A 17,521-nucleotide genomic window follows, 5' to 3' on the forward strand; every position below is an offset into this window, starting at 1 on the left:
CTCTGGTATCGCGCTCTGAAAGGTGGTTCTGGAACAGCGTCTAGTGTGGCTGAAAAGGCCGATTCGGGAGTGACAATTCCTTCCACACCGGGAGCAAGTGCAGTCTGTCCCTGGTCTGTCTCCCTGGCTATGGGCCTTCCTTCTTTGCCTCTTAGCCTCAGACTGTTGGCCAAGTGTCTCTTCAAACTGGGAAAGGCCATGTTGCACAACCTGCCTCCAAGCGGGCCGCTCAGAGGCCAGGGTTTCCCACTTGTTGAGGTCCACTCCTAAGGCCTTCAGATCCCTCTTGCAGATGTCCTTGTATCGCAGCTGTGGTCTACCTGTAGGGCGCTTTCCTTGCACGAGTTCACCATAGAGGAGATCCTTTGGGATCCGGCCATCATCCATTCTCACGACATGACCGAACCAACGCAGGCGTCTCTGTTTCAGTAGTGCATACATGCTAGGGATTCCAGCACGTTCCAGGACTGTGTTGTTTGGAACTTTGTCCTGCCAGGTGATGCCGAGGATGCGTCGGAGGCAGCGCATGTGGAAAGCGCTCAGTTTCCTCTCCTGTACAGAAGTGCAGTACAGTACTGCTCTGTGCAGTACAGAAGTGTACTCAGGACGCAAGCTCTGTAGACCTGGATCTTGGTATGTTCCGTCAGCTTCTTGTTGGACCAGACTCTCTTTGTGAGTCTGGAAAACGTGGTAGCTGCTTTACCGATGCGTTTGTTTAGCTCGGTATCGAGAGAAAGAGTGTCGGAGATCGTTGAGCCAAGGTACACAAAGTCATGGACAACCTCCAGTTCATGCTCAGAGATTGTAATGCGCTTACAATTACAATTACATTGTAATGTAATGAGATTGTGAGGCATTGTGATGTATTTGCTATATAATAATAATAATATTCAGCTTGACGTGAGAACAGTTTAGATAATAACCAGATTCTGAAGTATTAAAGTTTCAGTCTTGTTTAGTTTTTCCTAATGAGATAAGGTATGTTTGGGAAATTTGGGTCCCCTTAGGGCAGCAGTTCCCACCAGGGGAACCAGAAAAGGGGCATTGCCCCTTAAAGTGAGTGGCCCAGGAATGGGTCCCCAACAGCGTTGCAGTGATTGCAACTCTGCAGGTACCCAGGGACATCCTAATGTATCTGGGGACATCCTTCATCCTTCTGAAGGGTCCCGGAGGCTTGTAGCCGCCTCCGCGACCCTCCATGCGGTAATAAGCTCCAATCTGCTATCAAGATAAGAAGAGCATCAGGTCAAAGGCCCATCTAGTCCAGCTTCCTGTATCTCACAGCGGCCCACCAAATGCCCCAGGGAGCACACCAGATAACAAGAGACCTGCAAGGCTTCCTGGGAATTGTAGTTAAGAACATAAGAACAGCCCCACTGGATCAGGCCATAGGCCCATCTAGTCCAGCTTCCTGTATCTCACAGGGCCCACCAAATGCCCCAGGGAGCACACCAGATAACAAGAGACCTGCAAGGCTTCTGGGAATTGTAGTTTAAGAACATAAGAACAGCCCCACTGGATCAGGCCATAGGCCCACCTAGTCCAGCTTCCTGTATCTCACAGTGGCCCACCTGTTGCCTCAGGGAGCACACAAGACAACAAGAGACCTGCATCCTGGTGTCCTCCATTGCATCTGGCATGTCGGAGTTCGCTTCCATTTGCACAATTGCCTGCTCCAGCCCTGCCCCCGCAGCAACTTAGTGAGGTTCCAAAATTCAAGTAGGATTTTGGGAACCACTGCCTTAGGGTGAGAAAGGCAGGATAAAAAATATAGTAGATAAATAAATTTATTTTGGAACCAAACCCATGTCTATCAAAGCTTGTGACAGCTGTCCCTTAGAAGCCAGCGATCAACTGGCTGCAGTAATCAGTGCATCTTTGAAGGTGGGCAGGGTTAGTACTAGCCCCATTCAAGTCAATGGGATGATGATGGAGTAAGTGGTACAAGACTTACAGCGCAATCCTAACAATGAGTTACAGCGCAATCCTAACAATCTTCCGACCTAGGAGGGTTGCAAACCTGCCGTAATGTACATTTGCGCCTCTTGGGAGCAAGCCCAAGGTGTGCTGGCGCATGGAAGCTGAATCCAGGAGGCGGCGTAAGGTAGGTGTTTTGGGGCAGGGGAGGGCAGGCGGAGGGCAGTCTCGGAGATGGACGGGCAGGGAGCTGAAGGTGGGGCTGGGATCCAGTTGTTATGCTGAGATGGCACAAGTCCGTGGAGACCCATAGGGGCTGCAGCGATTTACCCAGGGATAAGGGGAAGAGTTTCCCCTTGTCTTTGGCTGAGCCACTTTGCAGCCCTATCTCTTGCTGGATACAGCACAAGCCTCCTGGCTTGCCTGTTCAAGCACAAGATAGGATTGGGCCCTTACAGTCTAATACTCAAATTTGAAATACATACGGAATTAAATCAACAGATACTCATCTATTCCAAAGCTTTCTGCAAATAGTGTTTGGGAGATCACAACGTAAAACAACAACACATTCTTGGCAACACCCTTCTATTTTGATGGCTCAAATATTGATAATTTGAAGGCTCTCAGTGGAATCAAGCTTTAGCTATTGTTTTTATGCTGTAACAAAAGTAGCAGCAGGAGGTGAAATCAATGCCCTTGGAGGGTAGGGTCACAAAAAAGAATTTATTGCCACTTTTTTGTTCTGGAACAGTTTGCAATCATAAATTCTTCATAAACAGAATACTTCAGAGAATGGTCCGTCTTCATAAATATACGACAGAGGACATCAATTTCATTTAATTCACAATTTGTGTCAGCACAGCAGATGCCAATGCCTGCCTTGATAGGCTTGTTTAATATGCAATTGAGACAGAGTAATATTCAGCACAGGGGACAAAATTTCACAGATTAAACTGTACGCACCACTGACATTTCATTCTAATGTATTTCCATTCCACACTGTTCACCTTAGATGAAAGTAATATTAAAAACCATATCTCTCTATTTTACCATTGTTAGAAGTTAAAATCCTTGTCTTTAATTTTTGTCATGCCAATTAAAATGTAATCATGCCAATTAAAACAGTATGCCTAGTGTTGCTAGTTTTCACAGAGGTTTTTTTTTTATTATTAAATTAAACAAAACCCAATCAAAAACTGCTTATTATACATGAAATTCATTTAGGAAGAAACAGCAACTTTTTAGTAAATGGAGAAATTACTACAAAAAAGTGATATAAAATTGAATCTTGATCTCAACATGCAGAAAGACAAGGCCTTTAAAATCCATTTCAAAGAGCAGAGTAGTTTATTTTAAAATCGGATTATTTTAATGAAGGGAAGTTGATGAGCTGCTCATCCAATTGATCGTATGTCCTATCAGAAGTAACCAAAAGTTTAGAACTGTGCTTGAATTAAGTTGATCAAACACTCAGGCAAGAAGCCAATGTGAGGCACTACTAGTTCTGTTTATCCTGAAATTCAGTTCCTCAGGATCTCACTCATTCCTATGTATCACTTTGCAGAGAAGGTCGATCAGATTCGGCATGACTTGGACGCCGCTGTGGGCATGTCCAGTGATGTCCCCGGGGCACCTGTCTATCCTGCTATTTGGGATTCTTTTCAGCTTGTAGCGCCTGAGGATGTGGACAGGATTCTCTGGAGTGGAGACCTGCTGCCTGCCCACTCGACCCATGCCCAGCATGGTTAATTAGGGCTGCCCGGGAAGGGCTGGCTGAGTGGACGGGGAGGGTGGTGAACTCATCTCTGAGGGAGGGGGTGCTCCCGCCTGCCTTGAAGCAGGCGATGGTTCGCCCCCTCCTGAAGAAGCCCTCCCTGGATCCCACTAATTTAAATAACTTTCGGCCGGTCTCGAATATCCCATTCCTGGGCAAGGTGATTTGAGCAGGTGGTGGCGTCCCAGCTTCAGAGGGTACTGGAGGAAACGGATTATCTGGACCCATTCCAATCTGGCTTCAGGCCGGGGTTCGGGACGGAGACTGCCTTGGTCGCCTTGGTGGATGACCTTCGCTGGGGGATGGACAGGGGGAGTGCAACCCTGTTAGTCCTGCTGGACCTCTCGGCGGCATTCGACACCATCAACCATGGTGTCCTTCTGGGCCGGCTGGCCGGGTTGGGGATTGGAGGCACTGTTTTGAAGTGGTTCCGCTCCTTCCTGGCTGACAGATCCCAGAAGGTGGTGCTGGGGGATGCCTGTTCGGCACCCCGACCTCTGAGGTTTGGGGTGCCGCAGGGTTCCATCTTATCCCCCATGCTTTTTAACATCTACATGAAGCCGCTGGGAGAGATCATCCGGGGGTTTGGAGTGGGTTGCCACCAGTACGCTGATGACACCCAGCTTTATCTCTCCTTTCCCCCTGATTCTGAGGAGGCGGTTGGGGTCCTGGATCGCTGTCTGGAGGCGGTTAGGGACTGGATGTGGGCGAACAAGCTGAAATTAAATCCGGATAAGCCAGAGGTGCTCTTGGTTCGGAAATCCACAGCTCGGGTACAGGACTATCATCCTGCTCTGAATGGGGTTGCACTCCCTCTGAAGGAGCAGGTCCGCAGCTTGGGGGTTCTCCTGGATCCACAGCTGCTCCTGGAGTCCCAGGTGGCGGCGGTGGCCAGGGAGCCTTTGCTCAGCTTCGGCTGATTCGCCAGCTGCGACCGTACCTGAGCTGCGCGGACCTGGCCACAGTAACCCATGCCCTAGTGACATCTAGATTAGATTATTGCAATGCGCTCTACGTGGGGCTGCCTTTGAAGACGGTCCGGAAATTACAACTAGTACAGAACGCGGCTGCTTGTGTGGTTGCCAGGGCACGTTGGTTTGACTCTGTCGAGCCGTTGCTCCGGCGGCTACACTGGTTGCCGGTTCTGTTCCGGGCCCAATTCAAGGTGCTAGTTTTGACTTTTAAAGCCCTTTACGGCTCGGGTCCGGGGTATTTGAGGGACCGCCTCCTTCCCTACAATTCGGCCCGTGCTCTTAGATCTTCTGGGGGGGCCCTTTTGACTGTGCCGCCACTAAGAGATGTGAGAGGGGTGGCAGCCAGGAAGAGGGCCTTCTCAGTGGTGGCCCCTGAACTGTGGAATACCCTCCCCTTAGAACTGAGAACTGCTCCCTCGTTGCTAATGTTTCGGCATGGACTGAAGACCTTTTTATTTCAAAAAGCTTTTAATTGTTGACAGGCTGGCTGGCGTTCTTGCTTTTTATATGAAAACCCACGGGGTTTGTTTTGTTTTGTTTTTAGCTTTTTAATCATTGTAAATTGTTTTTAACTGTTTTTCATGTTGTATTTTTAAATTGTTTGTTAGCCGCCTTGTGTGCCCGTTGGGCAAAAAGGCAGGGTACAAATTAATAAAATAAATAATAATAATAATAATAATAATAATAATAATAATAATAATAATAATAATAATAAATATCATGGCAAACTGCTTTTGAATCTGAGGGAATTTTCAATGTGGGATTTTGATATGGCATGGAATCTATATTCAAAAGGGGAAAAAAGTCTGAGAAAGCCACTTGGCAGGCCAAAGTCCTTGGTGTAGCTAGAAAAGCTCTTTAGATCCAAACCTCAGTTACCTGTCTCAACACAGTGGTGTAGCTAGAGGGGGTGCAAAGCATTAAGTTTTGCAGGCAGCCTCATTGCAGAATGCAAGTGGCCCTTTCCCCTACCATTCAGAGCCATTCCAGGCAGTGGAGCAAAACAGAGGCGTATGATTGGTTCTGAAGGATAGGGGCTGGTTTTATGCTGCAGAGAGGCTCCCTGAAAAATTTAGTGCTTTGCATCCCCTCTAGCTACATCCCTGTCAACATGGGATCAGTTTTGTTTTGTTAACTCACACAGTGCAGACTCCCTGCTGAGCACTGCACATGTGGTGCCTTATCCAGGTTGAGGAATGCTGCATGCACTCCCATGGAGAGATGCAACTCTCATTACCACAGGAGATAGTGATGGCATCTTGCCTGGATGCCTTTAAGAGGGGATTGGACAAATTTCTGGAGGAGAAGTTCATTATGGGTTACAAATCATAGTAAGCTCTTGGTTTTAGAAGCAGGCTGCCTCTGATTGCCAGATGCAGGGGACGGAACCAGGACACAGGTTGTGTCTGTTGTCTTGTGTGCTCCCTGGGGCATTTGGTGGGGCACTGTGAGATACAAGAAGCTAGACTAGATGGGTCTTTGGCCTGATCCAGTGGGGCTCTTCTTATGTTCTTGTGTTCTTGTATATGTAAGACACTTCTGTGCACATAGTTCCCACAGGGGATGTTTCTCCTCATGCACTGCCCTTCCTGAATCAAAGCATCAAAAGTTCATCCTTAAATAAGGAGGTTCATCCATAAACCTCCAAAAATTCATCCATAAAATCCCTGCAAGATTAATATTAGTTGCTATGTGTCATTGTAAGACACATGCAGCCCACTTGCAAGTTCTGCTCACTAGGATAACGGATTATCCTTCTTGTTTCTACGATAGCATTTGCATAGTGTGCAAAATATTGTACCATCTCTGTTATAAATACTTCTAAACATTGAGTTATAATTTAAGCAGATTATAAACTTTACATTGATTTTTAGTGAAAGCATTTATGAAAAGGATAAGAACATAAGAACAGGCCCACTGGATCAGGCCATAGGCCCATCTAGTCCAGCTTCCTGTCTCTCACAGCGGCCCACCAAATGCCCCAGGGAGCACACAAGATAACAAGAGACCTGCCTCCTGGTGCCCTCCCCTGCATCTGGCATTCTGACATAGCCCATTTCTAAAATCAGGAGGTTGCACATACGCATCAAGGCTTGTAACCCATAATGGGTTTTTCCTCCAGAAACTTGTCAATTTTAACTTGTCCAAGTCATCCAGGTCAGATGCCATCACCACATCCTGTGGCAAGGAGTTCCACAGACCGACCACATGCTGAGTAAAGAAGTATTTTCTTTTGTCTGTCCTAACCCTCCCAACACTCAATTTTAGTGGATTTCTCCTGGTTCTGGTGCTCTGTGAGAGTGTAAAGAGCATCTCTGTATCCACTCTGTCCATCCCCTGCATAATTTTGTATGTCTCAATCATGTCCCCCCCCCCAGGCATCTCTTTTCTAGGCTAAAGAGGCCCAAACGCAGTAGCCTTTCCTCATAAGGAAAGTGCTCCAGCCCAGCAATCATCTTAGTCACTCTCTTTTGCACCTTTTCCATTTCTACTATGTCTTTTTTGAGATGTGGCGACCAGAACTGGGAGCAATACTCCAGGTGTGGCCTTACCATAGATTTGTACAACGGCATTATAATCTTAAAAAATATTATTTTTAATATAGGATCTTAAAAATCCTCTCCTTCCCCCACATTCGTCTGTTGTGTCTTGCAATAATCACCAGTAGTGCTTCCTAAATCATGCTCTTGTTGTCTGGGTAGGAGAATCGCTATATTGCATTTTTTTGCCACCTTCTTGTATTGCATGTTTGCTAAGTCTGAAGTCATCATAGCATGAAATGAATTATATGAAACTTTTTCTTGCTTTTGTCAAATATGAGATGAATGCAGACATATGCAACATATCCTGACTGCGTCCTCAGACTCCGGACTTCCGATTTGTACACAATTTGCATATTTGTTTTTTGAGCCATCAATGTGACCTGAAATATGTAGTGACATCCCCACTTTTCATCTTAAGGGTATAGTAAATAGTTAAAGAGTAGATGTCTCTAACATGTACCTTCAGAATAAATTCTATTAACATTCACTCAAGCATGACAGTCAGTGTATATCAGATATACTGTATTATAGTTGACTTGGTGCGTACCCATAATATTTTACTTACCTTTTTCCGGTATTAAAGAACTAAAATTATTAAAGTCAGACAAGAGACAAGCAGGGAATAAAAAAAAAAAAGGAGACAAGGAAAATACTATGCTGGGTGGTGTGGTGTTTGTTTTTGTTTTTTTTGTAATAGCAGGAGTGGCTTGTTTGAAATGTATGTAGTGAATTGAATGAAAGAGATATTTGTGCTTCAAATTAGAAGTCAGACAGACAGCATACTTCAAGACACAAAAAATGTACACATAACCCACAAACAGTAATAAAAATGCAAATACCCCAAGCAGTTCCCATTTTTCATTAATTGAATCCACTTTTTCAAGGAGATCGTTGGGTAGTAAAACGCCACTTCTCTTCAAAACTTCGACCTTAGTCAGCAATTCCATCTTTTTGGGGTGTCTGATTGACATTTCTACACTGTACCTCTAAAATGAAAAAAAGAAATGAGTCAGCTAAAGTACAATATTCTCAATTAAGTGACATCTTAGAATGGAAATTTTTCACCTAGACTGGAGAAAGAACATGAGTGCATGGGGAGGGATGCTCAGGCGCGGTCTAAATATTTCCCCACTCCACCATCACCAGCTTCTTGAGTGGTCCAGATTTTGTCATGCCCCCAACAGACTTCCTGCTGTAACTTGTGCTGGGGAGTTGATGTAGTGAACTGGATAAGAGTCTGAGCTACAAATCAAGTTCAAATTCCATTTCTTTAGGTGAACCACTCTCTCTCAGCCTGATGCAGCCATGCCAACAGGGCATGCATTGCATCCTGTGGTTGGCAGCAGTCACAGTGGCCTCCTCAAGATAAGGGAATGTGTGTTCCCTTAAACCCAAAGTCCCCTTCAAGCATGCAGAACTCATTGTGCAATCCTCAGCCTTTTCTCCAGAGAATGAAATGGGAGAACTTGTGAACCAAACTAGTTCCTGTCTACATGGACCATGTCTTTATCTGCACAACTGAGTTCTGTTTCTTAAACACCTGAGATGAATATGCTATATAGCATGCAGGTGCATAAATATATACCAGCAAAATGCTCACTCTTACAAGAAAGGGTTGTTTGCTGCAGAATGCTGTGGGCACGTACATTTCTCAGTATAGTCACACTGGAGTATTGTGTCCAGTTCTGGTCGCCGCATCTCAAAAAGGATATAGTGGAAATGGAAAAGGTGCAAAAGAGAGCGACTAAGATGATTACTGGGCTGGGGCACCTTCCTAATGAGGAAAGGCTACGGCGTTTGGGCCTCTTCAGCCTAGAAAAGAGACGCCTGAGGGGGGACATGACTGAGACATACAAAATTATGGAGGGGATGGACAGAGTGGATAGAGAGATGCTCTTTACACTCTCACATAACACCAGAAACAGGGGACATCCACTAAAATTGAGTGTTGGGAGAGTTAGAACAGACAAAAGAAAATATTTCTTTACTCAGCGTGTGGTTGGTCTGTGGAACTCCTTGCCACAGGATGTGGTGCTGGCGTCTAGCCTAGACGCCTTTAAAAGGAGATTGGACAAGTTCCTGGAGGAAAAATCCATTACGGGGTACAAGCCATGATGTGTATGCGCAACCTCCTGATTTTAGAAATGGGCTATGTCAGAATGCCAGATGCAAGGGAGGGCACCAGGATGAGGTCTCTTGTTATCTGGTGTACTCCCTGGGGCATTTGGTGGGCCGCTGTGAGATACAGTAACCTGGACTAGATGGGCCTGTGGCCTGATCCAGTGGGGCTGTTCTTATGTTCTTATGAGCCTACCTTTGGGGTCCCCTGGCCTGGACATTCAATGTCCAGTCCACTTTTGTCCCCTCTGCAATGCTGTCCACAAGTACTTAAACAACAACAACAACAATAATAATAATAATAATACAGGTATTTATATATCGCCTTTCTTGGTCTTTATTCAAGACGGTTTACATAGGCAGGCTGATTAAATCCCCGTAGGGATTTTTACAGTAGAAAGAAGGTTCTTTCTTTCAAGAACCACAACATTCAGGTGTTTCTTTCTGATCTGGTTTCACATTCTGGCCTCCATCCTCCCACGCTCAGAGCAGATAGAATAGCTCGGCTTCAGCTTGTCAGCTGCTTCAAGGTTGCACGGTGCCAGTGGCCTTGAACTGGCGACCTTGTGGATGTTATCTTCAGGCAAATGGAGGCTCTACCCTCTAGACCAGACCTTTACCTCCTCTAGACCAGACCATACTTCAATGTATGCTTTCCCACAGAAGTGAATGTGAGTTATTCTTTAAATAAGAAAAAGTAAACAATATCTACTTATGGCCAATTTAGGGGAAGGTCACAGGTTTTGCCCATGGCCAGTTTAGTTAATTGTCCAGTTTGCCATGTTTCTAGAACTCTTGCTCACTTGCACATACAGAGGCACTGGCATCGCTAGGAAGTGCGGGGGGTGTGGACCGCACGAGGTAATGCACCCTGGGGATGGAGGGTGCTACCCCATCGTGCCAACACCGTTGGATGCAGAATGTCCAGCTGAATGCAATGCAAAAAACAGAATCGAAATTGCTCCTTTCATTCAAAAGTTATGACCAAAAAACCGGAAAGAAAAAACGAATTGAGCCCTATAGAAAGTGAAAGTGAGCCATATCGCATGTTTACTCATGAGTAGGTGAACTTCCCTTAGTCCGTCAGAAAGGGCAGGCTGAGAGGAAGCCAATGACACCAGAATGGTCCCGATCCAATGAATGCAGCCCCCCCAAAACACCCAAGAATCTCCCCCTCCCAGCTGAGAGTCTGAGCCCGAAATGAAGCCAGGTGGCCACGTTTACTCACAAGTAGGCGGACTTGCCTTACTCTGTCAGAAAGGGCAGGTGAGAGGACTCCAAGGAAGTCAGAATGGTCATCATCCAATGAATGCAGCCCCCAACACCTGAGAAGGAGGTCCTTCCCTCCCTCCTGCAGTCTATTGAGCTCTATGGAAAGCAAACTCAGCCACATGATCGTGTTTACTCATGAGTAGGCAGACGTGCCTTGGCTGGTGGTCAGGCCAGGCAAAGAGGAATGTGAGGCCACCAGAAGAGTCCCGATCCGATGGAGCTGGAGTGCAACAAATGCTCCAGAAGGCAGCCCCCCCCCACTAAGAAGGACAAAAAAGAGGCTTGAATGGTAAGGGGAATGTTTTCTGTTTTGCACTTGCAAAGCCAGGTGGGTCTTTGTATTGATCTTTGTGGGTCTTCTCTGAAATAGAAGAACTTTCAACTGCGCACTGGGAGGGCTGGAAATCACACTGGTTCTTTTTGGGGGGTGTTATTGAAGGCAGACTACAGAGTAAGCTCCATTGACCACTATGGGACTTACTTCAGAGTAGTCATGCATAGGATTGGGCTCACAGGCTGCAATCCCACCCACACCTTCCTGAGAGTAAGCCCCATTGACCACAATAGGACTTACTTCAGAGTAGATTAACCCCTGGTAATTGGGTAAGAGGCACTTTTTCAAGTGAGTGCTCCTCTTTTATTTAGCAGGGGGAGAGTAACTGGCCCACCTCACCCCAGCAGTGCCTGTTCTAGTGGCTGTCTGCTGGTGTTGCATCTTTTTAGATTGTGAGCCCTTTTGGGACAGGGAGCCATTTAGTTATTTGATTTTTCTCTGTAAACCACTTTGTGAACTTTTAGTTGAAAAGTGGTATATAAATACTGTTAATAATAATAATTATTATTATAATTATAATATTTATAATATATTTATAATAATAAATAGATTCACTTGGTGGAACAGGACTGGCTCCCCCTTATTTAATTATTTCTTTTATTTTAATTTAATTATTTATAATTATTAATTTTAATTTACTTGATGATGTCATTTCTGGCCATGACATCACTTCCAATGGGTCCTGGACAGATTCATCATTCAAAAAGTGGGTCCCAGTGCTAAAAGTTTGAGAACTGCTGCAGTAAGGTGTTAGTAAGTTGACATGGGTGTGTGTGTGACTCTACAAGTTTTCAAAATCACTAAAATCAGAATTTGGAGGAATAAGACCATCATGTTATATATCAATCAATGTGTAATTTCATGCAGAATGCAATGAAACAAGCCATATTGAAATATCTGTATTCTACCAAAAGGTACAGCCAAAAAACCAGTGGGGGCAGGGTGATGGTACATCACCACGCCCACCACCTGGGGCGTTGCCCCGCCCACTACATGGGGTGATGCGCAAACTTCCCGCACCGGGTGACACAAATTCTAGTGACACCACTGTACAGAGGTGCCCCTGTATCCATAGATCCCGTATTCACTTATATGTGGATTGGGTCTGAGGCTTGCCCACACCTCCCCCCCGCCGTGTATGCCACTAAGAGCTTCCCTGGGCCTCCTAATGCCTAAGGGAGGGGTGTCCAAACGTTTTGACAGGATGGCCACACCATCTCTCTGACACTGTGTCAGGGGCCAGGGAAAAAAGGAATTAATTTACATTTCAAATTTGAATAAATTTACATAAATTTGCATAAATGTATATATTACAGCTGGGACATATGAATGAATGAAGGTCTCACAATAGCTCAAGGCCTATAAAAGGCTGTGCACAAAGCAAGGCTGGCCTTTCCTTCACTGCTGCTGCAGCTTCACAGATGTGAAACAGCAAGAAGTGAAGGGAGCCCTCATTCCACAGCTCATGCAAGAAGTCACTCTCATGCTGACAGCAGTTCCGTTGGGCCAGCGCGGGCTCCAGCAAGTCTCTGGAGGGCCAGAGGCTCATTAGATATTGGGGGCTTCCCATGGGCCAGATTAGGAGTTCCCGAGGTCCGCAAGTGGCGCCCGGGCCAGGGTTGGGGCACCCCTGCCTTAAGGCATTAAAAATGTCACTTCCGGTTTCACGGAGAGTACATGGCCTCTGCTGGGCTCAGAGGGCCCTCCAGAGGCGAGGCTCCCCTCACCTCTGGAGGGTGGAGGGGTGTTCCCTGGTATTCGTGGTTTTGTGTCACCGCTAGGGGTTCTAGAATGGAACCCCCACAGATACTGGGGCAAACCTGTACTATTTCCTTCTTCCTGTTCAGTACTAAAAAAATGTTTATGGGAAAACAGTGCCAAAATGTACCTCTTATTTGGATACTAGTATGAAACACAATTATCCAAAAAGCATTTAAAAGGCCTACATAAATCAGCCATAGCTATTAGCAGATTGCATGCTAAACACTAAGCTTCCTTTCCTTGGAACTCAGTGAAGAAAGCTACTCCTGTTCCTGTTGCAGAAAAACAAAAATGAAAGTCAGGGCTAACTATAGCAAAGTCAAACTAGAATAAAGAATGTTTAAAACATGGGTACTTTTGCCAGATCCATGAACACGCTGTCTAACAAAACAAAACAAAACTACAATTAGAGAGTTCTTACAAGAAATAAGAAAGGTGTGAAATCACTGTTTCAGCTAATAGACCCTCAGCATTTGCATGAATATCTTTGCATATTGTTAGTTTCATATTTTAATCTTTCATTTGCACTGCACATGAATATCATTTATATTTTGCCAACTTCAAATATTAGTCATTTGTGGATCACAGAGCAAAATGTTTTAAATGAGGTGATTTAAAGCATTTCTCATTATTAATGATCAGGTGTTGGTTGGTGTATCCAAAATAAGCATGAATATGCATCACAAAACTTGTATTTCAATGCACGAAAAGAAACGAGATGTTTCTAAAAATGTGCATTAACAAGAGGCAATCAGGTTTGGAATTGTGGGACAGGATCACACAGCAGACACCCATTTCTCTTGGCTAAAATTGCCAACAAGGATGCTTACGCTATATGATTGCCTTTTCAGCTGGAACGGGTGACTAGAGGAGATTACAATCTGCTTTATGTAATCTGATTTCTATTTAAAGATGATATAGCTGGAAAGGATTTACATAATTATTTCTGTAAGTACACATAATATCAGGGGAAATCCAAGTCCATTTCAGCTCGGCACTGAATTCCAGTTGGTTTTACTTCTCTCTTTGTGCCAAGTGGATTAATAGACTGAGGGAGTCCTCTAGCTGCCTGACACTGTTGTGGACTTGGCTAGTTAATATTTTTCACCTGTGATAGGCTGGCTTCAGCGGCTGTTGGCTGACACGGATTTTGGCGGTGCTCTGGAGTTGTGCAAGATCAATAACGAAACAAAATGGGCAGCATATGCTGCTGGAGAATAATGTTCTAGTTATCATAAAGACTTAATACGTATCATTTAATTTTCTGTGCTAAATAAACAGCCTTTGCTAGGCAGCACGGCACCAAGAGTCCCTGTGACAGATGCTCTAAAAGATGATGACATTAAAAAATAAACACGCTTTGTTTATGCTTTCTGTCTCTTCCTCACTGTGTAACCTACTGTACAAACAGCATGATGAAAGATAGTGATGGATGGAAAATACATGAAGCAGTGGCAGGAACGCTGCAAAAAAATCCATTTAATTGCATGATGTACTGGCTAAGAGGAGAACAGCCAGTGCAGTATTGTTTGAGGGTAGAGAAATTAAAGTGAAGTTCTTTATTTCAGTGTGAGAAAAGTGTTCGCTGCACTGTGGGCTGAAGTTCTGATAGCACAACATGGTACTGCTAATGCTTTCTTGTGCTTTCTCCCCCCCTCCCCAATCAAACACCTACACTCTCCGGCAAAATGAGCTACCCGGCTCTATCAGTGCTGCACAACCCCAGTCTAGTAGGGCTTCTTTATCCTGTGGTGAGAAGATAATTTAATCTTCATATTCATTCTACCGTCGGCATTAAGTGAGCAAAGTCTGCTCCATTGTGACAGGCTGCGAATGTTATGATATAGATTACTGTTCAATAGCCAAAAATGAGATTAAGAATGTGAAAAAGTCACAGGAAGCCCTTCCTGCCTCCCCTCCCCAACAATGGCTGCAGCCAATAAAACCATTAATATTTCATTTTCTACAGCACCTGCCTCATACAAAAGGCCCTCAAAACATGTTTTTTTGACAGTAGGTGACTGTGGGCACCTGAGCAGAAATAGGGACTTGCTATTCAAAAGTGAAAGGTGGCTGCACCCTCAAGTTAAGGCATTTTGGCTGGCTGGCTCTCTTCTTCTTCCCAGCATTGGTTTGCACAAACTATCTCGATGTTTAAAAAAAGAAGAAGCAAAACAAACAAAATGTAATGAAAGATGTGTCGTTCAATCATGCTGGCTGTTTTTAAAGGGTTTTTTTTTTTCCTAAGCCAATTTGTCAGAAAATAAGACGTTCAGAGAAAAAAAGTATCTTGAGAAACTTGTGATCCATGTTTGCTAAAGTTTTCTTTTTTGTTAAAAATTCTCTCTCCGTGTGTGTGTGTGTGTGTGTGTGTGTGTGTGTGTGTGTGTGTGAAAAATCACACCCCAAAATTCTGTCCAAATAGTCTGGAACAATGCCTTGAAACAACATTAATTGTCACCATGGAAACCAGAAGAATAAGCCATTTTGAAACTGGCCTAGAAGGCGCTCATTGAGGAACTAAAGCATTTTTTTTCTGTCTCCTTCAGTGTTAAGGAACAAGCTGCCTAGTCACGGAGAGGTCAAAGAAAGAAATCATCATGAAAGGTTTGTAGGTGCCAACCACATGGTAAATAAAAATCATACCCAAAAAAAGAAAGAAAAGAAAACCTGTACACATTTATTAACATGGTCAGACTTCATTGCATAATCTTTCAGCAGGAGGAACGTCACAAAAAGATGTTCTGGGTCGGGATACGTATTCCCTCCCTGGAGCGAAACGCTAGGGCAATGTTATGCAGCCCTTGCGCCTAAAGCTCCCTGGGAATTCTGTTGTTGTAATAAAACTTCAGAAGAGGAATGGAAAAAAAGGCTGCATGATGGAATTCAAAATAATGCTGGAAAAGCACACAGAGAGATTAAGACATCCATTGTAAGACTTTTGTATGGTGCTTCTGTTGGTTGGAGTGAAAAGACACCAGACACACTGAACACACAGTGGAGCTCTGGCTATGGCAGTAGAGAAGAATTAAGCCGCTGAAAAGTTTTGCGCGATTGGAAGCAGGTTCCGGTGTTTGGAGGGCTCCTGTGCTTTCTGACACTTTACCCAACACATTTTAGACTTATTTTAATTATACCCACTGACTTCAGGAATTAAGTGACCTGCTGGCAGCTTACTGCAATCACAGTGCAAATGTTTTCAAAGGGTCTCTCCTGCAGGAAAGTAATTGCCATATGTAGACAGATGTATGTGTGTGTGTGTGTGTCACTCACTCACACACACACACACACACACACACACACACACACACAGAGTCCAAAAATTCCCTCTCTACTGCCACTAAAAATGTCTAATGTTTCTAGCACTGCCCAGGGATACACACATTCCTAAAAACATGCTGCACTAAAAAAATTCATGCGCATATAACATGATATTTTGTCTGTCATCTGTCTACATATACACTCTTATTGTGCTTGCTGGCTAGTGTTTGTACTCTTCATGCCTAGGCTTCATGGTGGCCCCTTAGGAAGCCCATGCCTAATGCCATTCATTGATGAACAAAGAGTCTTTTTATTCCAAAGTCCAGGGTGCAAAGCTCAGCTGTATACATGCAGAGTGAAGGAATCTGCTAGAGGCCAGACTACCCTTCAGAACGGCTCTTAGACACCCACCTTTTTCGTAATACCAAAGCGAGACATTTTACAAACAGTCCAGAGGCTTGGTTATATTTCATACATAGCCAATACATCCAGAATGTCTGGACAGTGTTCAAGTCCTTGGACGAGTATTTTGTCTAGACAAATAGCAGCCATTATTTCTTGCAAACTTCTTGCATTCCCCTACTATCAATTTATGGCAAATAATTGCATAGGGAAATTATTAAAAGACTCCTACAGTTGTCCTTGTAAATTAATAATAAGTTTTCTTGATTGGGATAAATTTGCTGCTGAGTCTTGGGGAAAAAAAAATTAAAAAGTGCAATGTCATTTAAAATTGCCAGAACTCACACTGCAAATAACATCTGAGGCAAAGAATTCGTTTTCTTCTTCCAGCTCATTCCATTCGCATGATCCAGAAATCATATTACATTGGCCATGTATTGTTAATTGGACATAGATTGCATTATTTTTAATATAAATCAAACTACAAATATGAAAATGAATTGCAAATCTCCTAATAGAAGATCATAAAACAATCTTTTTAAAAGTATCTCTCATTAATAATTTAATTCCAATTATATCACTCTGAAACTCAAGGAGAAGACCAGTAACTTATTATTAGATCTCTTTTGAGGACAAATGAAAACCTCTGCTTTATTGATACATGAAATCCAAAGCTTAGTGCTTCTCCAGCTGCAAAACAACAATTAATTTTGTTCCAAGAATTCCAGATAAAGAATATAAAATATACACAACAGCCAAGGCTTCTAATATTTCATCATAGAGTTTTGTTCTTTTTTCCCCCAGCGACGTCACTGTCATGTTTCAATGGAAGAAAAGCTGTAATAACTTAGTGGACTCATTTTTCTCTCTAGTAAAATATAGGATTTATACCAATTGCTCTTCTTTTGTGAAAGAAGGTGATCCAAACCATTTAAATTTTACTGTAACTGTAATATCTGTTTGCCCTTTAATGAGTTTATATTAAATATTTAATACTGTTTAGGGCATACCCAGTACCACCAAAAACAGTTATATTCCCAGCAGTCCCACTGTTTCAGGCAGAAAGCTTGATTGATCCTCCCAGCCTGAATTGAGTAGAATGAAAAGAAGCAGTTGGAAAATAGCTGCAATCATTTAATGCAGATGACCTCTGACAGGCTCACAG

At 43.9% G+C, this 17,521-nt stretch overlaps 1 protein-coding gene across 1 annotated transcript in view; it reads right to left on the bottom strand.

The window, feature by feature from the left end:
* The window catches only part of AKAP6 (A-kinase anchoring protein 6), a 214,758-nt gene that overhangs the window by 50,703 nt on the left and 146,534 nt on the right, over positions 1-17,521 (bottom strand). Inside the window, exon 9 of the mRNA XM_066630892.1 lies at positions 8,048-8,194. Within this exon, the coding sequence (XP_066486989.1) occupies positions 8,048-8,194 (147 nt within the window). The remainder of the gene's footprint in view (positions 1-8,047; positions 8,195-17,521) is intronic.

The sequence above is a fragment of the Tiliqua scincoides genome, chromosome 1 (genome assembly GCF_035046505.1).
Source record: "Tiliqua scincoides isolate rTilSci1 chromosome 1, rTilSci1.hap2, whole genome shotgun sequence".
NCBI classification, from domain to species: Eukaryota; Metazoa; Chordata; class Lepidosauria; order Squamata; family Scincidae; genus Tiliqua; species Tiliqua scincoides.